At 40.8% G+C, this 27,464-nt stretch overlaps 1 protein-coding gene across 1 annotated transcript in view; it reads left to right on the top strand.

Moving 5' to 3' along the window:
* man1a1 (mannosidase, alpha, class 1A, member 1) overlaps nucleotides 1–27,464 on the top strand; it is a 150,053-nt gene that overhangs the window by 29,709 nt on the left and 92,880 nt on the right. The window contains exon 2 of the mRNA XM_078275285.1: nucleotides 13,441–13,537. Coding sequence (XP_078131411.1) covers nucleotides 13,441–13,537 — 97 coding nt within the window. The remainder of the gene's footprint in view (nucleotides 1–13,440; nucleotides 13,538–27,464) is intronic.

The raw sequence follows: 27,464 nt of genomic DNA, 5'->3' as shown, positions 1-27,464 counted from the left end.
GAAAAGAATCGACTCTAAAAATCGTCGCAAAAAAAATCACGATACATATGATTTTTCTACTAAATGTACATTTTGTGTAGGCCAGTTGTAAAGCATTGAAAGTGTGAACAATGTAAAATACCTCCCACTTACGGCACATCCATTGTTTTCAATAATTACTCTCACAATTCAACTAGTAGAGACTTCAAACCGTCTGCTTAGAGCCGAATGGTGATGCAGTGCAGACATTTCAAATCAATCTGCACTCCCAAATGCATTTCCATGCAATGATATTCTAACTTGGATGGCAACAATAACAAAAGCCTCATGTTCACTGTGATGAATTACATCACTCACGTAATTTCCTGCCAATTGATTTCTATACCAAAGTGCAAACAAATGGCTGCCTGGGAGGCAAGAAGACACATTGGAAAATCGGAAACACTACGGCATGGTTTGAGAAATGATCATCACTGATATAAAGTATACATGATTTATCATATGTGAGTAAAACAACACAAATGATCCTTCACCACTTGAGGAACAAATGTCTAACTACTAAGTGCTCAGAGTGTTATTTCTTCGCCTCCTCACTTTTCACTTCTCTGTCTCGAAAGCCGTGGATTGTAGCTTTTTAAGTGTCTTTATTTGTGGCAGGCTTGGCTTTGATTTGCCTCCTCCATGTCCATGCTTTTTTTTTTTCACTCCTGCAAAATCGTGTTTCAGTTGCCGTCCCACACTGGAGAGAAATGTTTCCCTTCATTTCCCCTTCATTTCCCCGTCATTATACCGCAGCGCGCTGACGAAATTGCTGCACCTGGGTTACTGGCCGTTATTACTTGCGCATTTGCAATTCTTATTATTTATACCTGGACTCATTTGGATGCAATAGTTTAGTTAATCTGCACACACACAGCTTTTGTGCTGTGCGTTGAAAAGAGCATTGTAATGGTGGACAGTTTGAGCCTTCAAACACAGGTGCAAGTAATGGCATTCATAATGGCTGCATTCCATTTTAGGTGTGCCTGGTATTGTGAATGCTGGCTCACGGGCATCTAATGGAACAGAGCCTTCATTAATGTTGTACACCTGTGCTCTTTGTACCGTGACTAGCCAAAATTTCGGTTGTGAGAAAGCACTATTGGGAAAAGTGCTTCCCCCCCCCCCCCCCACACACACACACACACACACACGCCAAGGTGATCATAGTAAATGTTTAATGCGCTCTTATTTCTGTGTGTGTGTGTGTGTGTGTGTGTGCGTGCACCAGCGGCTTTGGCTGTCTGAGCTCAGAGATAGGGTTGAGAGCGATGCAGTAATATCTTTTACAGATGTGTACGCAGTTTCTTACATCACCACATATACTGTAGAGCGGGGGTGGATATAGAGGGAGAGATTAAATTCGGGATAGCATAAACACAGACAGGCCTGGTAAACAACCCTCGAGCAACCGAATCAACAACCATGCAAGAGTTTACAGAAGAACTGAATCAATTTGAACTTTTGGTGATATCAAAGGCAAGCCTCTCTCTGCTTGTGTTGCTTCATCCTTTCTTTTACCATTTGAAAATGCCGTTGATAAAGTTGCTGTGGTTTTGCTCAGCTCTCCAGCCTATGCGTGCTCTACTTCAGTGGTTCCCAACCTTTTTTCCTTGGCGCCCCCCACTTATGTCTAAGAAAAGCTGAGGCCCCCCCCCCCGACACGTTTTACATAACCATTGTAAATGAAATGAACAGAACAGGAAATGGTAACTGTTAAGCTCATGCCTGTGCCTCTATGTAAATATGATAGATTGCTATCAGTGGCTTGGTTTCTGTTCAGGTTTCCAGTGATGCATAAACTATAGACATAATTGTCACAAGTATCATAATTGCTATTCCTTGCTTTTCACAGTGTGACACACGGCGAACTCGAGCTAAATCCAAAGCACATCAAAAATCAATCACTTTTTCGTGGAATTTTTTGATGATCAAGAAACTGATTCAACTTCAAAGTGATATTTCAAAAGTTTGCTCAAACTTTGCAGAAGCAGAGTGGAAAAAGATCAGTGGCCTGCTAAGCACTTTCCATTATCCTCACAGGCCAAGTAATGTTGCATCATTATTTTGTGGATTGGTCTGTATGGATAATGGATAGTTCTTTTCTATCAGATATTGTGTGTATGTGAAGTATCTTTCATTTGTTTCCCAGTCGGTAGTCAGTCTTTCCTGCTTCCTATCTACAGTATGCCCTTGCTTTTTGTGACCCGGCCTTTTTTTTTTTTTTCTCTCGGTATCTCACTCTGTCGTCATCTTTCTCTCATTGAGATGGCAGGGAGTAAAGCAGTCACGCATCTGTTCTTCAATCACCACACTCTAACTCGGGATGCTTCTGTGGCAGGCAGATTGTGTACGTGTGTGTTCATGTTCGCGTGATCCACATGCCGGTTGGTGGTTGGTCTGCTGTCCTTATCTGCCCAACAGCCATATTGTCATCTCTTTCTCTCGCTCTCACCCTCTCTCTGTCTCACACATAATGCACCTCTTACTAGGGCGTTAGTCACAAGCGTTTCCCCTGAGGAAAACTAACAGAGGATTCAGTTTCACTTTCACCACAGCAGCCCCTGGAGGAACACACACACACACACACACACACACACACACACACACACACACACACATTCCCTCAGTTACAGATTACTTAAGACACCCCGGAGGAAATGGGTCATTAACCCCTAGATCTTTGCACAGCAGTTAATGATTTGCAATCATCCCACTGTGTGCATGAACGTGTACGTATACAAACAGCAGTGTAAAGTACCCACACTGAATCAATGGCAGGTCATAATTTTGGGGACATTTCAACGAGGCCTCAGTGGCCTTGTGTACCTCGGCGCTCATCTGTGTATAGCCACTTCATTTGGCCTTATTGCTGTATTGTCAACAACCACATTTAGCTTTATGTCAGTGAAATGCTGTTTGTCAGGTTGCCCAGTAAGCAACTGCCAGACTTAGAAAGGACTCCCTTCTTGTGGTATCTCATCCACAGTTCAATTTTCCCATTAAAGAAAATCCTTATTAAAGCAAAGGATTTTGTGCCCACTTGATGGGATGTCTTAACTGCAAGTTCCTGACCTTACAGCATCTGTTTTGTAAAGGACTTTTTGACCATCTGTTTAAGAAAGTTATAGATGTTTTTAAGATGTATTAAAGTTGTTTAAATTCCAGAAAAACATAGTTGTTTTGATGATGGTAGAGTTAAAACGTCAGTCCAAAATCCCCCCGAGGTGTTCAATTAGGTCGAGATCTGAGCCCCTGTTTGTCAAACTGCTTAAAGTGAAGTACGTTAAAGATGAAAGTAAAAATCCTTCACTTTTGCTCCTCATCATAGACTTAGAATACGCTATATTTATCATACTTATTTTTGAATTAAAGATGCTCTTGAATATAAGACAGTTTTCGCTGATGTACAAGGTACCCCCCAGCAGCAGAATCTTCTCCCTCTTCATGTTTTGTTTTCTTTTTCTTTCCATTTTAGCCACATTTCTTAGTTTCCTATTATGTCATCCCTATATACATATTCATATAGAAAGATATTAGATTGTTGTTTGAAACAAATACAATTAATACGTGTTATGTCACCTGTAGCAAAGAACTGTTTTATTTTTAATTTGGCTCTATAATAGAAGTATAAATGTGACCGGGAAGGCCATACAATATGATTCACAGGGTTTTAATAATTTAAAAACACTATAGACACCTCTGAAACAAGTGGCATAATCCAAGCATACATATCAGACACCAACCTGTCTGAAGGCCATCGTTTGTGTGTGTGTGTGTGTGTGTGTGTATGTGTGTGTGTGTGTGTGTGTGTGTGTGTGTGTGTGATCAGTGCAGACAACAGCGTCATTAGTTCAGTGCCTGAGGCGGATTCAATAGGCTGAGAGGAGAGGTGGAGCAGGGGGACAACAGAGAATAGGAATGAATTGAAGAGCGAGAGAGGAGGAGGTGATTATCAACACTTCTCATACAGCCTTTCTGTAGTAAATAATCTCATCCTCTGCCTGCCTGTCTGTGTGTGTCTGTCTGCATGCTCTTAGGATAAGAGGAGGTGTGTATGTACTTGATATCTTCCTGCTAGATTGAGCTTGATGTTGGTGCCCTAGAAAACCACAGCACCTTAAACACCGAGCCAATCAGCATAGAGATAGTGTGAGTCTGAAATAGCTCCAGCCACCAGATCCTAATAACAGCGGTCAGCCAAGAACACCCTGAGCAGTTAATCCAATTATAGTCAACACACACACAGGGAATGTTGTGTAGTGTTAGCCACGCTAACGTTTACACACTGAAATGGAATACCTATTATATTAATTACCTATTAATGCCCATTTTTGAATGCTTTGCCAAAATTTAATTCTAACAGTGTATGGAAAATCTGAGCCTGGTTCCACACCTTTAAACTGCCACCCATGTCTCAGATACTGTTGAGCAATTTAAAAGAGTTGAGTTGCAGTATATAAGTAGACACAGGCTAGCGAAGATAGCCTGGCTTTCCAACATATTAGCTACTGTTAAAATCCTACTCTTATCCAAATCACTTTAAGGGTACAGGTATTGCTACCGGCAGGGCTGTAGTCAAGACCACCTTTGTCGAGTCCAAGACAAGTCCAAGACCAGGACTAGTCGAGACCAAGTCAAGACAGAGTCCAAAAAGGTTTGAGTCCAGGACAGAAAAAAGAAAAAAGCTAATGTTAACACATAGATAAGGCTAAGCAGCTCCTAGCTCTGCAGTTAACTTACAGCAATGTATGATGCCTCTGCAGGTGTCTTACGAAGTTTGACGTTGTCCCACAGGTTTCCGAAATTGTTGCTTTGCAGAATTTGCAGTCTGCCCGGTTTCTTTTTAAGCCCAGTGCTGAGAAATTCCTGGTGATTTCTATAACCAAATTTGATTATGGCAGAATTGGTGGACTTCTTCGTTTGTTACAGTGCGTGTGAATCAATGAAAATGAATGGCAATAACGTTAGCAGGGCACGCAGATGCAGGGCGTGCGAAGATAATCTAGTGTGTGATTGGTTATCAGGTGGCCAGTATTTCACTTTCCCTCCAATATTATTATAAACATAATAAAGACACCTGGACTCGGTCAAGACCAAAAGCCATATTTGGCGAGACCAGTGGCAGAGACCAAGACAAGTCCAAGTCCAAATACCAGCGAGTCCGAGACCATAGGAAAAACCGTCTCGAGTACAAGACCGGACTCGAGTACTACAGCCCTGGCTACCGGTATCACATTTCTTTAAACGATACCCAGCCCTAAGCATGAATGTAATCATTGCACATAGAGCTGTAACAATTCCAAATTCTTCTGTACAATTAATTGTCTCAGAAATAATTGCGATTGACAATATAATTGTCTCTTTCAGTCAAATTTTAAAAAGTATTTACTTATGTATTACTTTTATTAAACAAATTAAAGTTTTGAATGAATCCCAGGATACATATTTTGGCTATATCCCTGTTATGTGACCCAGATAATGTAACAACACAAATACACAGCCTATGAAGTAAGCAATGCCTCTTTATTATCATAACACATTTTTCCTAACTGTGTCCCCCCCCTTGCCATTTTTGTTGCTATGAACGTGTTTAGGGTCAAGTGCCAACAACTAACAATTGAAATAATAATAAAAATATATAGTCCGACTAATAATCACTTACCTGTATATAATTACAATTTGGCATATCTAAACAAAATCAACAATTACCAGTCATACGCCTTAAGACCTTGGCTAATGTTAGCAATTAATTGTGGGTTAAACAAAGAAACTGCAATATAGTATGTAAAAAATAATAAGGACAATTATGTAATAATTGTTACAGGCCTAATTGCACAGGATCCAGTAGGTTTACCCTCGAAAGATATATTGCATGTGAGGGGTGTGCTTATGGCCCAGGGAAATAAAACTGTTCTTAAGTCTGGTGGGCCGTGCTTTGATGGACCTGTAGCGCATGCCGGAGGGCAACCGGTCAAACAGGATGAGAAGAGTCCTTCAGGATGTTTCTGGCCCTGCAGAGGCAGCGGGAGCGGAAGATGTGTTCCAGGAAGGGCAGAGGGTAGGGCTGCTCGATTTTGGGGGAAAAAATATAATCACAATAATTGAACACGATTACTTGTTAACAATTAAGTTATTAAACTTAAAAAACAGTGGAAAAAGTTAAGTAAATCAAAACCGTACAAAAACGCCCCGAACTGTGAAATTTGCCTTAATACTTATCCTATATAAACGTTTTTTTTTTGTTTTTTTTTCATTCAAAACACAAGAGAAAATAAGAGTTTACTTGCAAAACTTACTGAGCAAAATAATCGTTTCCTCGATTGTTCTGTTCTTGTGATCGTTGGGAGCCGAAATCATAATCACGATTACATTTCGATTACTTGCACAGCCCTAGCAGAGGGCAGCCGATGAGTTTCTGTACGGTGTTGATGACCGTCTGCTGCTGAGCAGCCTGCGTACCACACTGAGTTACAGTATGACGGTTTCTGATATGTATTTTCGCTTTTTATTCAATTTCATACAACACTCTTTTTGGATATCCAGTGCTAATTTACAGTGTAAATTCTCTATCAGGGCTGCACAATTCATCACAATTTTATCGGAAATCGCAATATGGACTAGCACATTATCCAAATCGCAGGTAGTGCGCAATATTTGTTAATGGCAAAATATGTGTCAAACCATTCTGAATGAAGTATTGTGGTGCTGCAGAGACGTCCCGGCCTACAAATCATTTCCTACATTCTTTTTTTGGTACAGATCCTCGCAAAAATCGTACTATAATCATTAAAATGTTTCAATGAATCTGTGAATAATGATACAAAAATGATCATTCCCTCCAATAACGTGAATCATATCGCAATCGCGATATCAGTCAAAATAATCACAATTACAATTTTCCCTCAGCCCTATCCTCGCTTACCTTTTTCTGTGTTTTTGTGACGAGTGAGCCGCAGCTTTTTGTCTCTTGACCTCTGCATCCTTGGACAGGACCTTGGATCAGCTTTAGTTGTCCTCATTTGTTGCAGTGCAGCATGTGGAGTGGAACAAGAGTGTTTGAGTAGATCTCTTTGTCAGTGTGTTTACATGCACAGCAGTAACCAGGATATGGTCTTGTGAATAACCGGGTTATGCCAGTTCTCCCTGTATACATGAGCGGGGAAGAATCATGGGAAGAATGGGGAGAATGATGGGAGAAACTCTACCTCCGGTACAGTAGGTAAAACAGTTTTTCTTCCGGTTGACCTATGTCAACATTACACAGACCGATCACTTAATTTGTAAAATGTAACAACTTAAAGTTTAATTTAACCATTATTAATTTTAGCGTAGGACAGAACAATGTTCCCGCCAGATGACTGACAACTTGTTTGGCTCATTATAACGTTATCTGTAACCAGTGTCGGGTGGAATTAGCAAGCTAACTTCGTAAGCTAACTAACATTAACGTAGGCCAGCGGCCGCAGCGGGGCTGCTCGGTCCCTCCCCTTTTTTTTGCAGAGACACAGCGTTGACAGCCCTGGAGTCGAATTTACGAATCCTACTATGGCCACGCCAAGACCCGCCCTTCAATAGCATTTATTGGCCGTCAATCCCATTTGTACAGGTCCTGTCACCTGACCAATCGGCTATCCTAACCTTATCCACTCGAGGTCAAATGCCTAACCCCAACCAATCGGGCTGCTTCGTAGGGCGGGACTTGGCGTGGCCATAGTAGGATTCACAAATTTGCACCCCGGAGATGGACAGCCGGTTTAGCCATCATCTTCCGATGTTGTATGGTGTCATAGCAACGACTACGACTCACAGCGTGCTGACGGAGTATGTCCGGTTCAAAAACAACTCCAGCGGAGTGGGGAGGGCAGTTGAAGCATGCGCAGACACTTAAACCCATTATAGCCCTGTTAAGGTGTATACATGGAGTAATAACCAGGTTACTGAAGGAGTTCTCTACCTCTGTTAACCGGGTTATGAGAACTACTACTACTACTACTACTACTACTACTACTACTACTACATGGCATTTGAGAAATCGGGGTATTGCCTTAACCCGAATATAATCGTTTATTTAAACTGCATGTAAATGCACTGAATGTAACTTCCATACAGGAGCTGTAATTAGCAGGCTCGCCAGCTTTAATTAGTGGGTTTAAATGGAGGAAAGCTTTCGCTAGCTGTCCTTTTGATGTGCGTGGGAGACGTTATGCAAATGAAGTGGCTTTTGTTCTGTGTTTGTCTGTGTGTTGGTGTTTTAAAAGAAGGGCACATGTGAGGATAGACCAGGCATTTTTTTTGGTCTCAAGATGTCTACCTGCCAGTAAACCAATACTAAACCTCATGCATGTAACATATACGATGTTAATGTAAGAGTGTGGTTTGTGTCTTTTGTACAACAGTGAGAGATGCAGATGGAGCACAAGGGGAATGACAGGTAACTGTGCTAATTGTGCTTCCCCGATTCCTCTCTAGCGTATTATGACACATTCCTTTATGCGCTGCAATCTAATGACCAGTTCTTCTGTAAAAAACATGAAATCAGTCTATTCATGCACCGGGCTCTTCAGCTTGCATGATGTAACCCGATGCAGACCATCTTTGATCGAAACATAGTCAGTCATGCTAACAATATGAATAAAAGAAATGCGCCTCGGGAGCATCACAGCAGTGTCTTCATGGTTGTTACTAAGCAGCTGCTCAGCACTGGTGCCGTTTTTAAAGTACAAAGTTGATATGCACATTGTTTTAACACTTGTTTTGTGTAAAAATTGTCTTTCTAGACATCCTTTGTCAGTTTGTCCTGGCATGTGTTTACTGTACATTTTCAGTCACAAATCTGTAGTAAAGGATAGTGCATTCTTTAACTAAATTCTTATATAAAGAGTGCAAGTGTTGCCAATGATTTCTCGATTTGATTCCGATTCACAAGGTCCCGATTTAATCCGATTCAATATCAATTAGGTTAGGGAAATTTCAGTTACAATACCAATTTTTCTTGGATATAAAAGTTTCTCAGAGAACGTGTGCTGTACAATTGTCCAAGCACGAAGCTACCCTCAAATACTTTTTGCCCCACCCCCGAAAAAGGGGTTCAATTTACCACATCCATGGTGAAAAGACATATATTAGAAGATGGATTTCTGGATTTTATTAATCGGAAATCAGATCACTCAATCAAAGATCGATTTAATTGGAGAATCGATCATTTTAACCCAGCCCTAGTTTACATTGGGCTTCCCTGGGCTTGCTTACAGATGCCTCCAGATGTTTGCTGGTGCATACTAGGGCTGTAAGGATGAGTCAAACAATTTAGACTAAATTATCAATCAGTTAATCAAATAATAATAATAAAACAGATGAATTGATAATTAAAACAGTTGTTAGTTGTAGCAACCTGTGTACAGCCTCCACTGGAACTTGTGATGTTCTTTTTTCATGGTAGTTGCAATATAATGCAGCCTTTCACCGTGTGGGTATTAAAAACTCATTCATATTTTATTTAACCTCACTTAAGCTTCTCCAGCTCTTATCCTTGTACGGATGATGGTTGTGCGACAGGTGGGATGGTGCAGCAGTACTGGTTTCCTGCTTGACGGACTTACGTAATGGCACAATTTATTGACTGGTTTTACCCACTTTGATTTCCTGACCGTCTGAATCATTGACCGACTGGTTTAGCTGCCTGCTGTTGTCATTTGTACCCGCATTTTGCCTGCAGCAGGAGACAAGACGCGGAACGGGAGCGATTCTTATAGGTCTAACAATACATCCATGAACAGGATTGGATGGCTAGCAGAAACAAAGTTCCTTGGGCAGAAATGGATAAATATTGAATGGCAAGTTGAGTTTCAAAGGCCTTCAGACGGTTCTCTTCACAAGACTAAAGTTATTTGCATGTAACGTTACTGTCGATGTGAACTGAGTTACCACCGGAGTACATCGAGTCTCAGATACCACTTGAGCATTAAAAACTAATCCCTTTTAAAAGTACATTTAGAACATGTGCGATTAATTGTGAGTTAACTAGGACACTCATGCGATTAATCGTGATTTAAAAAATGTATATGACAAGCCCTGACAGCCCTGACAACTGACAGCCCTAATATATTATTATTTTTTTTTTAACAGCTGTATACTCCCCGGAGTCTTTTATGTTTTTGTTTTTTTTTCGGCCAGCATATTTCCTTGGATTAGGACGGCACCAAGATATTGGTTTCAGCTGTCGCCGTGGTCCTGCTGCACTCCCTGCTACACCCTGCTACGCTCTGCGGTGCCCTGCAGTGTCCTGCTACGTCCTGCTATGCTCTGCTGTGCCACGCTACATCCTGTAACGCCCTGCAGTGCCCTGCTATGACATGAACTACTACGACTACCATTTGTAGTCACTGTTCCATTATCTTTATTGTGACTATTATTGCCACTGTTCATCACACCCCCAACCGGCACCGTCAGACACCACCTACCAAGAGCCTGGGTCTGTCCCAGGTTTCTTCCTGAAAGGGAGTTTTTCCTCGCCACTGTCGCACTAAACGCTTGCTCTTGGGGGAATTATTAGAATTGTTGGGGCTTTGTAAACTATAGAGTGTGGTCTAGACCTACTCTATCTGTAAAGTGTCCTGAGATAACTCCTGTTATGATTTGATACTATAAATAAAATTGAATTGAAATGAAATACTAGGGGTGTGAATCTTCACTGGTCTCACAATTCCATTTTGATTATCCTGTCAACGACTCAAATCGATTCAATATCCTGATGCATCACGATGCGTCGCCTCCTCAATATTATATATTGCTACAGATGGTTTTCATCAACAAATTCAAGCAGTCAGATATATATGAACTCTCTCTTTTATTGTATCTGCTCTTAAAAAAAGACACTTCCTCAATATAGCAAAGTCTGAACAGAGCAATCAACAGACAAAAGGCAAAAACTAAAAAAGCACGACCAGAAAATCATCAAGTAACATTAGTTGGCAATAATCGATTATGGTCTGTCACTGCATCGACGCAGAATCGTCTAGGTCGGCATGGCAATGCATCGATGCAATGATTCATTTCAAACACCCCTACTGTCTACTTCTAACGCTGTATGGATGTGCTATGATTGCTATCGTTGTGTGGCCTGGCTCAGGTTAAACATGAACAAATACATACTGAGAATACATGCCGTATAACTCTCTTTTAATATCTAGTTTGACAGATAGTCATAACGGAAAAAAGAACATCAATAAACTACTTCAAAGTAGATTTTTTTCGGGGGTAAATTACATGGTATCGGATTGGTGTATAGACTTTTTAGGACGTATCGGAGGCTTTTCCTAGCCTGACAAGCCAGACCCACATCAAGATGTTGGGTCTGGGAACTTACCATTGACGGAGCTCAATCCGAAGGGGCGGGATAAACGGTTGTCTTTCAAATTCCCTCTGCACTCATAGCCAACCAGAGCAACGCTAGTTGATAGATTAAACTTTTGCCGTATCCGGTCGGCAAAACTCCGAACACATCTTCCTTTTTTAAGAATGACTTCAGTGCAGTTCTTTGTTATTTTCTCAAAGAAAAGCTTAACTCCAAGTCTTCCAGAAGACCGCTGTTCCCAGCAGCAGCAGCCATAAGCCCGCCCACCTGCTCTATACACGATGTGATTGGCCTGACCAGAATTTGGTTTTTCCAGCTCGCAAGCCAACGGAGAGTGCCTAGACCCCTACCACCTTGCCACTAGGGTGCGTGTAGATTTCTAGGCTAGGTTTTTCCCGACACTGGCATCGGAACAACTCTAAAGAAAGTTGAACATTTGAAGTGTGAACTGATTTCTTCGTCTGAAGGTGGGGGATAAAGGGTTTCAGGGTGTCTAATCCAGAGGCAATCCAGAAAGCTCTAGAACAATGCAATGTAACCTGAATTAGCAAGACAGACAAAGGCAGAGCTGGAGGAGGAGCCACATCTGAGACTGAAATGAACATGTCTGGGTGATTAGAAAACTAGTGTTCACGCTGCTATCAAGCCCCCAGCCAGCACCAGATTAAAATAAGTCTGGTGCGTCAATGATTCCTGCTGGGGGAATTGGGTGGTTTTAACAGCAGATAATAGGACTCAGCAGAGGGAAATGTTCCTTTTCATAGGGAATTGAGTGATATTTGGGTTTTTGTTTTTTGCCGAAATGAGCCAATCAATAGGTCATTTGACAGAGAATATGTTGACAGATATTTTACTCATATTCTCATTATTATTTATCATTGTTATTATTTGTCCTTGGTTACTTTTCTCTGCATATTCTCTTGTACCACAGCTATTGCTTGAAGTTGTGATGTTTTTACTCTAATTGGGAATATGTAAGTAGTATTCATTTTAGGATTAGCAACAGCGCATGAGGAGCCTCGTCTGCTCACCACGCCGCCATAACCGGAAGTGATCATTGTCATAATTATTGTTCAGAACTGCACAAACAAAGTAGTCATTAATTCCAGGGCCTGGGGCCTAAGCCAATCCTTTTGTGATTGTGATCAAGTAGTGAGAATTGGTGGTTTCACATCTTCGATAGACTTGGACATGAGTGCTCAGTTTGTATTGTAAGATATGAATGGAGTTGCATCATTTAACCTATAATATGACAGTGATGGGTGGAACAAGAGCTGACAACAGCCTTGATTAAATGTCATTAGGTTGAGATGAATTCATTTGGGATAAACATTGTGAAGAATACTGATATGGACAGCTGATTGTCTTAAATTCTATAGCACCTAGATATCCAGGGATCTCAAATGGTCATGTACAGTAACTGTACAGGCAATGCCAACATGACTCAGCAGCAGACCTTAGTAGTTTAATCAATCTGTCGCAACAGCAAATTAATTGGCAACTATTTTGACAATTGATATTGGTTAGGTGAGTTTTTTTTTTAAAGTAGAAATGCAAAAGTTCCCCGGTTTCAGCTTTTCAGATATGAATAACTGCTTGTTTTCTCAGGCATGAATTACATTAAACTGAAATAATTTGGGTTTTTGGATTGTTGGTCAAACAAAACTGCATTTGAATATGTCAACTTGAGCTTTGGGAAAATAAAGCCATTTTCTGACATTTCATAGAATCGAATGATTCACAAAATAATTGATATATATGTTAGCTGATCCGTAACAACAAATCGCAAGTAATTTCATTACATAGGGTCATTATCAAAATGTTTGTTTATATAATGTGTTTATTTAAAATATATACATTTAAGATCAATATATCAATATCAGATTATGTTAAATATGGGTATTAGCCTTGAAAATCCAGTATTATTCGGGCTGTAAACACCATTGTATGACAATGACTTAATTCTTGTTACAGCTCAAAGTTTGATCGTCCTCTTTAACGCCCTTCTTTTCTCATCTCCTCCTCCTCCTCCTACTCCTCCTCCTCCTCTTCCTCCTCCCTGTCAGATGATGAAGCATGCGTGGGGCAACTACAGGCGCTACGCCTGGGGTTCCAATGAGCTCAGGCCCATCTCCAAGCAAGGCCACTCCAGCAATCTATTTGGTGAGTGAAAGACCACAGACACACACAAACAAACGCACACACGATTGATCTCTTGTCCCTGCCACCAGCGGCCTTGGCCTTTTAGATTAGCAGCTAAATTGGCCGTCAGCTCGAGTCATCCATCTATGAATGCCTCTAAATGTCAACTTTATCATATATTTATATTCCGTTTGTGCTACCTGCCAGTTGTTGGTGTCCGTGCTGTCTTTCTGCCATGACTGGGATGAGTGATCAACCCCGTGTGTGTGTGTGTGTGTGTGGGGCAGAAGCCAAATTAAACTAATAAACTTCTTATCCCAACACACACACACAACATGTTGCTCCTCGTGTTGTCTCATTGTGATAGTTGCCTGAGATTGTTCGCTTAAAAGCTGGACTCAAGAGAATTGTAAACATGAAGCTAAAAGGAGAGGATCCCACAGATGTGCTATGACGGCACGTGTACCAATAGCAGAGGATCAATGCAACTCATAAAAACTTCATTTCATCTGCAATGTATTTGGTTTTCTCCTAATTGTGTGAAGGGATAAATGGACCAGGGACTTGAAAGTACTGAGCCAAAACTGATTAATATTTCAAAAGCAGTCCTGAAACTGATATTTGCCGTTGTAGCTTAGTAAAGGAGGTGGACACAATCTCGTGAATAATGATATAATAAAAAAAACATTTAATCTCTTTATTGAGACTGTTTGACAGTGCAGATGCTCTTTGTGAGGGTGTGTTATGTGTTCTTCCAAGTGGTTTGTACACATAATGAATACTGTTATTTATTCTGACTGATTGGATTAATAAGAGCGGGAATTGGATTTTTAATTTGCTAAGATCTCTTTCTCTCTCTCTTGACCTAATTAGATTCTCAGGGAGAGTATTTGTTGAGATACTTTCAGCTCCAGATGAGGTGTGTGTGTGTGTGTGTGTGTGTGTGTGTGTGTGTGTGTTATGTGACAGTTTAGAGTAGTGCTTTTGCAAGCTCTTGACTAGTAGATAAGATGGCATTCATGTGTGAAAGAGGTAGCTGCGCCTCCACTGCTGATAAGACCTGTCTTTTGACACCAAAATATACTTATGTACTAGATATAGTTTGACGTGTTTTCTCAATTTCTTTTTTTTAATGGTGCCTTTTTATGTCAAGGTGCAGGTCTGTGTTAGTGAAGCCAGTATTTAATTTTTTCTTCTCCTCTGTAACAACAATACATTTTCTTCTTGATAATTTCAAGTAAACTGACGGTAATTAAGAGTGGAAGAAATAAAAAAAAAAATTAAAAAATGGAAATGGTATACATTTTTTAGCTTGGGGTAGCGGATAAAGCTATTAACGCATCACTGACACATTATCACCGTATAAAAGGTATAGCTAACATGTCAGTATTCAGTTTTTTTGTGTGCACATCCAGTAGACACGCGTTTCTGGCCAAATGGCCATTGTAACGCTAATACTCGCCCTACTTTTAGCTCTGTTTTGCTTGACTTTTGAGGGAATTGTCTGGCCCCTTAGCTGCTAAATGCTCCGTTGTGTTTATCAGCTAGCGGCTAAACTTTGTCAGTCTGCAGGTTGGTGCTGGGCCGGTCACGCACAGTGTGTTTTTCAGAGCTTCTTTGCTGCCTTCTGCAGCTGGAAACTGGTTGATGTGAGAGGGGAGAGAGAACCAAAACCACAACGTTGTAGGCCGTTAAACCAAAACTGAGACTTGAAAGACGCTCAAACGTTTTTGACAGTACAGCACATGTTGTAATTTATTCATTGTTAATATAGAAATTTGAATTAGTGTAGCTTTAGAGAACATTTTAGTAATGGCCCAATTAGCTTTAAGTGTTGGTATTGTTTGATTCATATCAAAGGGATCTACTTTGAAATATTGCACCAAATAAAAAATACTAAACTAAACTGGACCTTAAACATACCGACATGATGAAAACAATGACACTTGTCTTCGTCACTCACTATTTGTTTAAAGTGTCACGTCAACAAACATGAGCATACATTGCGTATTCAGATTGCTGAAGTTGGTCCGAGGTCTGTTAAGGGCTCTGGTCAACAGTAACAGTTTTCTGTGCAGTTGTGTAGTTTTATTCAGAGCATAAAGTATATTATTTATTTTCTTGTTTGTCAAGCAGTTCTATTATGTTTACGTTCTTGTCTTTTCATAGTCATAGTTCATATTTAATAATAAGGCTATTGCACCGTTCACTCCCTTCACTGTTCACGTTTGCACTACCACCATTGCACCCACTCTACCGTAGCACCTTATCATGGTCATTGCATCACATGGTCAGTCCATACAAGACCTTTTGTAATTACTTCACAAATTATGTGAGATATATGTGTCAGTGTTTCCTCCATGTTGATAGCATAGTGGCGGTCCGCCACGGTAAAATTTCCAGCGCCATGGTATCAGAAATAGGGCAGACGCACAACAGGGTTTCCGCTATGTACACCGCGCACCACCGCTCCGTCAGCTGTTTATGAAAAGTCATAAACTCGTAGCGCCGTCTGCTCTACTGAACACAAGCAACTGTCATCCGCTCTCTCTCCCCCTAGGGTGAGCTCTCTCTCCCCCTAGGGTGAGCAGAGCAACTGGAACAGTGACGGGACGTCATCACAACCAAATAAACAACGGGGCGAGTACTACTTCACTCAATAAGTGATGAACAGCGACGAAAGCCGCGACATGAAATCCGCACTCGCACCCGTGAAATATGACAGCTACTGTTTATTGTAAAATAGCATTGTGATGAATTTACTGTCCCAGACCCCAATTTAATCAGACCCCAGATGAGACAAGAAGCTAACGTTAGCCACGCTGCTGCGACGGCCCCTCTGCCTCTGACTCGCCGCTGCAGGAGTCTGTGTGTATTCCTCCGACACGCTGTAGTAACGTTACTGTTACCGTTTTCCAGGTTAGTGGGGGTGCATACCGCTCAAAACCAACATGCAAAATGTAGCTAGTAATGTTCACTCATCTGTGTGTAAAATGAGCGGTGACGTTAAATCCCCCTACGGTACCGTCTATTTTCTGGATGGTTTCTAGGTAACGGTCGGTAGCTTACATTAGCAGATAAGCCCAGACTCTGACGTCCAACACCCCTAACATTAGACCTTACCTTAGAATCTTCACTGCATAAAAGAGTTATTTCTGAACATATCTCTGAGGTTTTTATGTATTTTTCATCATCAGTTCAACAGAGTTTGCATTATTTGTGTCAAGGTGCTATAGCTGAGCTGTTGATTTTTGGGTTTCTAGTCCTATGTTTGTGTAACACTATCATATTACAGAAGTGACAGGATGACAGCCCTTTGAGCATATATATGCAGGGTGTTACGAAGAATGTTCGAAGCCACACGCTTGGGTCAGAAATGTTTTGTTCAATTTAGGCAGTAAGATGACGCCCATTTGTCCCTCAACATCCAGCTCTTTCTTTCTCAAGCTTTACCCTATCAAAAAAGGATTGTTAGGCCACCGGTGTACTGGAAACGCCGACAGAAAACCGACAAGACAACATTTTCTGGTGTGTTTAGGTAAACACAAGACCAGTTTGGTTTCACCTTTTATCCTGAAATAAAAAAACAAAGTAATGGCAGGTCTCAAATGTCCACAAAGGCCCTACATTAGAGTTTTGGAAGGAGGTATTTTCATTGATTGAAACTAGTAACTTCAGTCTTTGCCCTGGGGAAAATGCCAAAACCCCCACTAAGTCGATTCTATTGTACAGTGTGGACGATTTACAGGCTCATTTTTAATGATTTCCTCTTTATGTTTAATGAGGAAATTCAATCAGCTTTGTGTAAATTCCATCCACTGTTTCATTACCGGAATATATCATACGTAAACGTAGGAAGCGAGAGGAAATCAGCTGTGTGAATACTAATTGTTACATTAGCCTGTTCAACTCTCTGTTTCCCTCGCTCTATCCATCCCTCCTGTCTCTGCTATAGTAAAGTAAATAGGTTTTATTTGGCTGCTCCAGCAGACCCACTTCCATCAGTAAATAAGACAGCTTTGCCCCGGGGCCTTGTCACAGCCTTTTCCAGCTCCTATAGAACATGATGTATTATTAGCCTGACTTGGGATATTATGCAATGAAGCCACTTTCCATACCGGAGGCTATTTCCCTGATAAAAAAGTAACCTGGATTGTGGGTCACAAAAGGTTGAGAAATTCTTCTCAAAGGTGTACAAGAAGGACCTGTTATTTCCAGCTTAAGACTGGAGAATGGATTTTTAAACAATCTTACATTAAGCCTGGACAACCCATATTTATTCTCTTTGGAGAGACTGCAGATGGTCTGGATCCTTTTTTTTTTTTTTTTATCTGTCCCCTCTGTGGTCATTCCCTGAAGGAGAACTACTCCTTGGTCTCAGACGCCAGCTGTGCTGTCAGCTGTTTGCTTCGCCAGTGCATTTGGCTGGATGTGGCACCAATTCAGGAAGGTTGTCATGTATCGTAAGGTAGGGCTGGGCGATACGGAGAGAATCAAATATCACGATATCTTTGACCCAATACCTCGATATCGATATTGCGGTGATATTGTAGGGTTGACATTTGGTGCTTTCACAAAATATTTTTCCGATTAGATTTTTGATATATAATCATCAGTAACGTGGATTTAATGACTATTTGGGTAGAGGCAAATAATAGAACAGCCTGGTAAGTTCACAAAATGACATCATTTTACTCTAATGCAGCTTGTAAAACCAGGAAAGACAACACTTTTGTCATATTACGATATTACAATATCCAAAATCTAAGACGATATCTCGTGTCATATCACAATATCGATATAATACTGATATATTGCCCAGCCCTACTGTAAGGTTTACCATATATTTTGGTTTCGTACAACATTTTCTGCAACTAAATACTTGCTCAACTCCAGCGTTTAACTGACAAACACTACCAGCCATAGAGCTTTCCCAAAATATTGGCAGGCAACTATGTTTATCTTCTCTGCCATCTATTTTGGCCGACAACCATGACTTGGGTATGTTTTATCAAACAGTATTACGAAATATGTTTTTTTAACCCAAATATTTCAATAGCAAAGAGCGAGAGATGTGAGCAAGATGCAGTCTGTTTATAATATTGTATTAACATTGACATTTGCAATTAATTGTCAATGTAATACTGTAGCTCTACCCATAACTTTCAATTATATGAAAGCAGCTCTGCCCTCAAGACAGTGAGTATTGTGTCTAAATAAAGTGTTGAAGGGAAGTGAATACAGGTTGTGTTAGTATTCAACATGTTGTTTTAAAGGTCAAGATGTCTGATCAAATCACACCCGCACAGGCCTGATGAACACGAGACGCTGAGTTAATGAGTCTTACCAGAGAATTTCTAATAAGGGGAGAAGTTCCACTCTCTCGATACTTCCGGCTTCTGAACTGGTTGCAGTTCCACTCTGGTTCCACAGGAGGGCGCTCACGGACGAGTGCAGAATGAATGGTGGTCTATGGAGCTATACCCCTCAAAATCCACTTTTATCAGGATATCATTTTTTGTCTAGTAATTTGAATGTTGCATTCGAAAGGGGAGGTAAGAAAATACACACTGCTGGGTGTTGGATTTTTTTTTTTTTTTTAAAGTCGCTTTTTTGTTCTAAAAAGCCTTTTAAAATGTTAATGTCGTCATACACATATACGGCCAGAGATACGGCTTTACGGCAAGCTCTGAGTCGCTTCCTTTGTTCTCTCGAAGCATCGACGACACAGCTGACAGGTTAGCCTCTCCCTGTTAATACACGTGCTAGAAAGAGGTTTGCTAATGTTTTAAAGACCACGCCGAAATATTCACTCTGACATTCTGGTTCCGCTTCGGATGCCGTCAAGCGGGATCTCCGATCGTAATCAGTCCTTCACTGACCAATCAGCATTCATTAGCAGAATGCTAGCGTGTTATGGGCAACAACGACTCAACCTGTAAGAAATCGAAAGGACACAAGTACTCATTCATTCAACTTTCGACCTATAATCCACGTTGAACTTGCAAAAACTACAATCAAATCTGAGATTTCTCAACGACAATCAGGCGAAAGAGACAAATGTAGCCGTCTAGCTCCGTAGAGTCTCATTCATTTAGCACTGGACCGTGATCACCCCCAGTGGAACTCTGGTGGAACTGCAACCACATTTGGTACAATGGGGTTAATTAGGGAGTGAACAGGCTCTCCGTAGACCGGCTCTGGTTTTACACTATTTAAACAAGTTTCCTAAAGATTTTCTTTTCCCAACCTTCCCTTTGATTGTTGCTTATTTAATTATCAATATTTCACATTAAGGTAGCATAACATTTTATTTATGTAGACAGTTATTTTGAAGGACTTGAAGGCGATATAACAAGCCTAACAAATAGGCTTAAAAAAACACTTAACAAACACTACAGGATGATAATAAAATATATATATATTTTTTTATTTTTTTTAAAGCACTCTATACCAAGTAATATAGACCCAATTACAGTGTTTATTTACGATAACTTCCAGGTAGAAAACTCCTGCGTCCCATTCGTACAATTTAACGGCGCTGAGCAAACGGGGACGAGGAACAACTGGATATACTCTCATCTCATTCAGCTAAAATGCATGTTTGATGCTTTTATATGTCAACACTTTGACTGACATAAGGATGGAGACCTAATTTACCTGTTGGGCCATGGACTGAAGAAATGACCCCACACTAAACTAGCAGTCAGTCTGACCGGCGGTAAGATGTCGCCGTTCCACTAGATTTGGTTTATCAAAGACGCTAGCAAAGCCACACAGCACAGAAAATAAGCACAGCAGAAACGTCGGATAGGTCGGACTACAGTGTTTACCTTTTTATATCTTTAAATGTTACAGTTAAAAATTACAACAGAAAACAACAGTTTGCCGATTTCACATATAATCATCGCAGTTCAAATCTAATTTCTTGAATTCTCAATTTGTCTACGTGGAATTGATTTTTCTTAGCACGACGTCATGGTGATTCGGTCTATAGTACTTTTAGATAATCTGATTTTAAAAGATACATTTTATACAGCATCGGTATTAGTGTCTACTGTAAGTCTAAAACTACTTAGGTCTTGTTTTTTTTTGTTTATCAAAATGACATTCAATAACAGTAACATATTGCAAACTAATTAAAAATGAAGTGCTCTGTCACATAATAATTGCATTGCACAATGATTGGGTAACTGAAGGGCAGACTGATTGCTGTTTCATCTAACGTCTAGACTCCTGTAACAGCTCGTCAACGTGGTGCAACGATTTCAGTCACAAACAATATTTCATCCAGAACGCTCTGCATTCGCCCTCTTGTCAACGCGGCTCTGTAAATACTGTTTGCGCAGCTCACATATGATCTTTCTTGTCATGTAGAGGCATTTTGGATGCAGTGTCAATAATGTTGTGCAGAGCTGATTTAATACATTTATAAAACGTGTGATATTTCTGCTGTCCTGACGTCAGTAGCTATAGAGGTTGGTGATGTAATGCTTGGATTTCATCTGAACTCGCCCTTGTCCTGAATGCTTTCTTTGTCGGTTTGACAAATGCAGAGTTTTGAAGGCCAGTGTTTTATAAGGCAGGACTTGATCAGCTCCAATAGAACAGCTTCCCGCCCCCAGAGATTCTGTAGACTTTGCTAAAGTTAAATACACCCAGAGGCGACGATGGCATCCATCTCTCCTCCTGTCATCTTCAATCCCTCTTTCCATCATTTAGAACTCAACTCAGCTGTATACAACCAGCTCACTGCTATTCAGACTCACCCACAAGAACAGGTACATCTCTCTAATTAGGGCCCGAGCACCGACAGCGTCGGTCGGCGAAGGCCCAAGTCAGACTTGGGCATGGCATATTGGCTCGATAGCGCCCCCTGACAGTATTCAAAGTTAAAGCCCCTTTAAGCGCTTATTTTTTGGAGGTGGCAAGGGGGGCGAATTTTGAAAATCCCTCGCCAAAAAGAAAGTGCTTTATAACGGAAGTGTACATTGTCCAATCCGCCCCAAACTGCTCAGGGTTGATAGGGGTCCTGGCCGGAAGACATCTACATATCAATATTGAGTTATAGTCATAGGGCGTTTTCACAGATACCTCATTTGGTCCGGACTTTTGGACTTTTCAGTTTGATCCGAACCAAAATTACAGGTGTGAAACCTCCGCTCCGGATCAAAAGACCAAATTTTGGTCCGATAAAAAGAGGTGGTCTCGGTCCGGTTCGTCTGTAGTGTGAAAGCATTTTTTGGATGGTTCGGACTTTTACAGGTAGTAAGTCCTGACAAAAATCATTCAATTAACCTGAAATTTACATGATGTGGTTTAAACATGAAATACAGCAACATGACGTATAAATAGTGTGTTCTCTAGCGCCACGTAGTGGACGCAGGAAGTGGTACACAATTTAAAAGAGGTAATTTCCAACGCTATGCACTATGTGGAGGTAATTAAGTCTATATCTTGCGTGCAGTGTTCGACGGTCACGGAAATTCACTGCAGGATCGACCGGCACACCCGACGTGCGCAGAGTGCGAGGGCCCGTTCATCGCTGCTTGCAGCTTTAATTCTAAAAGTACTGCAGGTTCAATCCTGTTGTGACATTGCAGTTTTCTAACAGACACAGTCATACCATATCCTTTAAGGAGAGGCGATAACCTGCTGAATGTAGATCTTAGAAAAGAACCTGGTTATTTACATCTCCAAAATGTCTCTCTTAGAGGAATAACTGAATTATTTAGACCTTCTTCTTACATAGAAGTCTTGTAACTGTCCAACTCCAACATTAGCTGTCCTTATGAACTCCTATCAGAACAACCACTGAGGGCTTTTGCCACCCAGATCTCACTGACCAGAATATGTTAACTGTCCCCTGGAAGATGAATTATTACCTTGTTAAGTTTCTCTAGATCTTTAGGAGCTCATTTGGAGTCCAGTGCCAGTGAGTTGTCAGCCCAGCCTTAAGCTGTACCCTGACTCTTGTTCGACATTATGGAATTTAATTTAAATTATAAGCCAGTGAGCCAGAAGTGGAGTTTGTACCAATGCCTTATCATGGAATCCATGATATTACTCAGTTTTGTTTTTAAGATATTTAGTCTAAAGTAAAAAATGTGTCATATTTGTAAACTCGTTTTTTGTTGTTGTCATTAAACCCCCTAAATTCCCAGATATATTACCAAACACAAGATGTAAGAGCCATGTTGTATTGTTTACTGTTTTTTGTATACTACACGTGATCTCAGTGTCTTCAATAGTCGTCATGTACTGTATGTAAAAGCATAATGTGGTAGGTGGATAGTCTCTTGGCAGGCCATGTCTACTCAAAAAGGGAAAAACAATACATTTTGGAGTGGACAGTTGCTGCAGTATTGCAGTATGTGGTGTTTCCTGTCTGTGTGGTTTCCTTGCTGGTCCTCTCTTTAATTGATACCTTTGACAGAGCACGGGTTGTGCTTAACAGCCAAACAAGCTAAAGGTTGAAACAGGGGATCTCCTCGCCTCGGCCTGCTTCTCATTCTAGCCAAGGGCCAGCACGGGAAGGGCAGTCATGTGTTCAACCAACCAAAAACATTCTCTGTGTGTGTGCGCGCGTGCTTTTTTTAAAATCTATTATAAACACACTTGACTGGGCCACAGCACATTAAAGGTCACTACTGATGTATCCTGTTGCAGCCAAAGAGAAAAAGGCAGACTATTTAGGTTGTTTGCCATTCAGTCCAGTGTGACTTGGACTGGGCTATGAGAGAACATTGTTTGTGTGCTTTTTGTACTTGTGTGTCTGTGTGAACTAAGATGCCATCTGTCTTGTTGGTCTAAACTGTGGGCTGTTTCAGAGGAAAACTCAGGAGACACCTCAAAATCTGACTACACTGAAAATTCAACATTTATTACACCAAATGGACTTTCTCCTGCGGTCATTTAGAAACCGTTTCTGCATTAGGCCGCCAGACAACACTGAAGTTAAATATTCAAATGTAAAATGTCCCAGTATATTTTGGTCACAATTCTTTAGAAACTACTTTAAGAGATACAAAATGTTTTTTTATATGTAAAAAAAAAAAAAAAGAAAACATACAACAACAAACAACTTTGAATTACTATATAAGTATTGGCATCCAAAATAAATAAAATGTTTGTATGTGAACACAAATGTATGCTAGCTTATTGGTTTCAGGCAATGCTCATGACCGTTGGGAGTCATTGCAAGTCATTCCTTATTTGTCTTTCCCTTGTTTCCTATGTGACTCAACTGGCCACTATCAAAACAAAAAAAATCTGTTACTATATGTCGCTGATGCACATTAATTTTGAACTACGTCGTTGGTGGAAGCTAGACACATGGGGTGGTGTTGAAAGAAAAAAATTAATATATTGCTGTCATGCACGGATTGCATTAAAATAATCAGCTTTTGGTACAAATAAATTAAATATGAGGCTTTTTTAATCAGTCTCATTGTGCAACAGCTAATGGTTTGCACATTTGCCAGCAACATGTACTGTACACTGTTTGTATGCAATGTGCTGCCCTGGGCTCCAAGTTAATTTAATCTAATTAGTTTAAAAACGTATATATTTTACAATGAGCTCTTGCGTTTCCGATGTTCTTTTATTTATTTATATATAATATATATTTTAACATTCTTCCCTTTGTTACTTGGGGTTGGCTAATTCACATTGTACTTTGCCAGCCTGTTTAGACTTTGGTTATTTGCTGGACATGAGGATGGATCATAGCTACAGGCAGTGAGAAGAAGTAAAAGGCCCGTGTTTATCTCCTGAGACACACAGGCTTTGCAGTAGAGGTTATCTGTTCGGCCCTGCCAGCAGTGCTTTGAAAGACCGTTGGATGAATGGCAGCCTTAGCCACAGATGCTGCCAGGGTTTTGCGATGACCTCTTTTCTTTGTTGTTTTTTCCCCTCCTGTGGCCTTCCCTCTCCATGCCGGCCCTCTCTATGGCTTTTCTGCTCCTTGTCCCCTGCAGTGATGCTGCAGCTCCTCGCATCACTGTACCTAAGTGACAGTAGAAATACCCAGGCAGCATAAAAGTAGAAGCCTCTTTCTTTACATTTACGCTTCCTAAATGTCAGGTTTATGTTGCATCCCCGTTATAATAAACCGTTAAAGTCAGTTTAGACAGCACAGTCATCACAGAACCACAAAGACTTGTTGTGGTAGGTCAGCCTTAGGCTAGGTTGACTAGGGCGCTTTTGTAGTGGAAAAAAAAAGCTGGCAACGTTTTTATTCCAAAAAGCAGCCGAGAGCGTCTTTTGTTGCTATAACAACAGCTACTGCTACAGTATCCTAGCTAGAGCGCTACGTGGAGCGTTGCTAATGTTAAAACAAAGTGGTGGTGCGAGCTAGAGAAAGAACAGAGAGAGAGAGAGCGCTGCTGCTAACGTTACATGAAACAAAGCAAGTTCCCTGTACAGGGAGCACTCGGTCATACCATATGCTACCGTACCGCTGTGCTCTGACTCCATTTTTTTCTTGTCATTGGTCGGCTGTCAAAAAAGCACTTGACAAAGGGCGTTTTTTTCCAAAAAAATGAACTTTTTTCAACTTCAAAAAGACGTTTTCAACTTCGAGCTACAAAAAAGTAGACGGCGGTGGCGTTTAAAAAAGCGCTCAGGACTTTTTTTGAAAACACGTTTTACTCCATAGGAATATAATGTAAAACAGCTGGCAGCTCAAAAAAAGACGCCAAGTGTGAACATAGCCTTAATGATTATTTCTACCGTGTATACAGGTACATTTTGGTTACTCTAGGTACATAGTTCAGTGTTTCCTTTAGGATTTTTTTTTTTAGCAGTGGGGGCAGGTCTGTCCGAACAACGTATGAAAGGGAACTGACACAAACAAATATATTTATTCACCTCTATTCACATACAATGAGGCATATTTTCAGTTGTGATTGAACTGTATTTTTTGAGGAACTATAGGGCACTTAACAGCTACAATAGATCTACACTTAGAACGGACCCACCGCGGTGATGTTTTGACAATAAACTACATCAGCACAACAGTATGTGGAGTTAAACTGGACGGGCCCAATAACCTCTGAATAGTTCTACTTGTTAAATTGCAGTGTGAGCGGCAGGCAACTGCGACTACATTTTCTCGTACAGCCCTATTTCTGATAACGTGGCGGCAGAACTTTTGCCATGGTGGGCCGCCACTACAAAATCAACATAGAGGAAACACTGTAGTTGTACTTTTTAAAGCCATTTTTGTACCCCTACTTTTTTTTATTTCTGCTCCGGCGACAGGCTTTTGTCCTCCAAACAGAAGTTATCCACTTTTGTTCTGAGTGTAGAGCGAAATTGAGCAGGACTTTGGCTGCACCGTGCTTTTCGCCAGAAACTGATTTGGGTTGTTGGTTTAAATCCAAGCACAGATGTCTGTTTAACCATGGCAGATTTTACCATTAGTTATTACATCATGAATGGTCTCGCAGCTGGCTTTTCCGCTAGCTTATTTGGACTTTATTTACAGTAACTAATTCAACTTTAAATCAATCTTAATTACTTTCTGGCTGCTCTGTACATCCTCTAATACATTTTCACCTCTTTTGTGGGTGAACAAGGACATGAGTGTGTTTCTGTGGTTAAAGTTTTGAGGGCAGAGAGAGTGGTTGTAGCTGAAAGAAATGTATATTAGAGAAAGTGAAGAAACTGCAGAAGCTTCTCCTTCACGACCAAAGCCCGCGTTGTTGCAGCATTTCTCTATCTATGAGCTATAATGAAAAATTCCATTCAATACCATAAAGTGCTCATATTATGCTTTTTGGCTTTTTTCCCTTTCCTTTATTGTGTTATATATCTTTTCTGTGCATGTAATAGGTTTACAAAGTGAAAAAGCCCAAAGTCCACCCCAAAGGGACTTACCATCTCCAACAGAAAACACTGTTCACTAACTGCTCCAAACAGCTCAATTGTAGTCCAGCATTTACTTCAGAGACAAACATGCGTCACTTTGTAACACACGTTACAATGCTCGCCTAGCTGCTAGCATGGCACGCCCTCATACTCTGCATCTGATTGGCTTGTAGTGCTGACCTAGGTACTGAGCATGTGCGACTCCTAACAAAGATGGAACAGAAGTGAGATGTCTCACTCTGTAGCTAAAACAGAGAGCTCAACACACAAGGAGCTGCAGCAATGTGCAGTACAACAAAAATATGGTGTTTTTTGAAAATTAAACCATGTAAACCTATTCTCCTCTACCCACTGAGCCAACCTGGCCACACGATGCCTGTCTTTTTCAATCAAGTCTTTTTCATGTTATCCACTTCAGCTGAAGGACTTTAACTCGGTGAAAACACAATCTTCAAGATACTTCCAACAAAAGAAATCCTAGGAAACGAATGTTTTTGACCAGGTCTTTCAGGACGGGGAATGAGTTGTTTGACCATATCGCCCGGCCTACCGTGTGTGTACTGCAGCCATCAAAGCCAAGTGCAGTGTTTCGTCTTTGTCACAACCCCATCATTGTGCCATTCCGAATTTGATTCAATTTCCTGCATCCTGCCAGCCTCAGAGCCCCGCTCTGTCTCTAGCAGAGCTAAAAAAAATTGTTATCGTCCACCAGTCGAGAAGGCTAATGTTTTTGGCGTCTTTCTATTTCCAGACAAATCATTTAGTTGGTTTTATAATTTGACATTGAGTCCTTGGTTGCAGCCCCAGCTCCCACACAGCATTGTGTGTCTGTTCAATCTCTGTAATTGAAATGGATGGAGTAATTCTCCTCCGGCCTTCCCTCAGGTGTGTGTGTGTGTGTGTGTGTGTGTGTCTGTGTCACACTCTGCACAGAGGTGGGTGGGACACAGAGAAGGGAGCACTGCAGCAGCTGAAATGGGAGGTATCCATCACATGAATACAAGCACACACCTTTTAGCTCTGTGTTCTCCTGAGCCTTTCTTATAGAACCTTGAGTCTGCATCCACATTAATTA

The sequence above is a fragment of the Sander vitreus genome, chromosome 18 (assembly GCF_031162955.1).
Source record: "Sander vitreus isolate 19-12246 chromosome 18, sanVit1, whole genome shotgun sequence".
NCBI lineage: Eukaryota > Metazoa > Chordata > Actinopteri > Perciformes > Percidae > Sander > Sander vitreus.
Note: the sequence above shows the minus strand (reverse complement) of the source record. Positions and strands in the feature narration are given on the sequence as shown.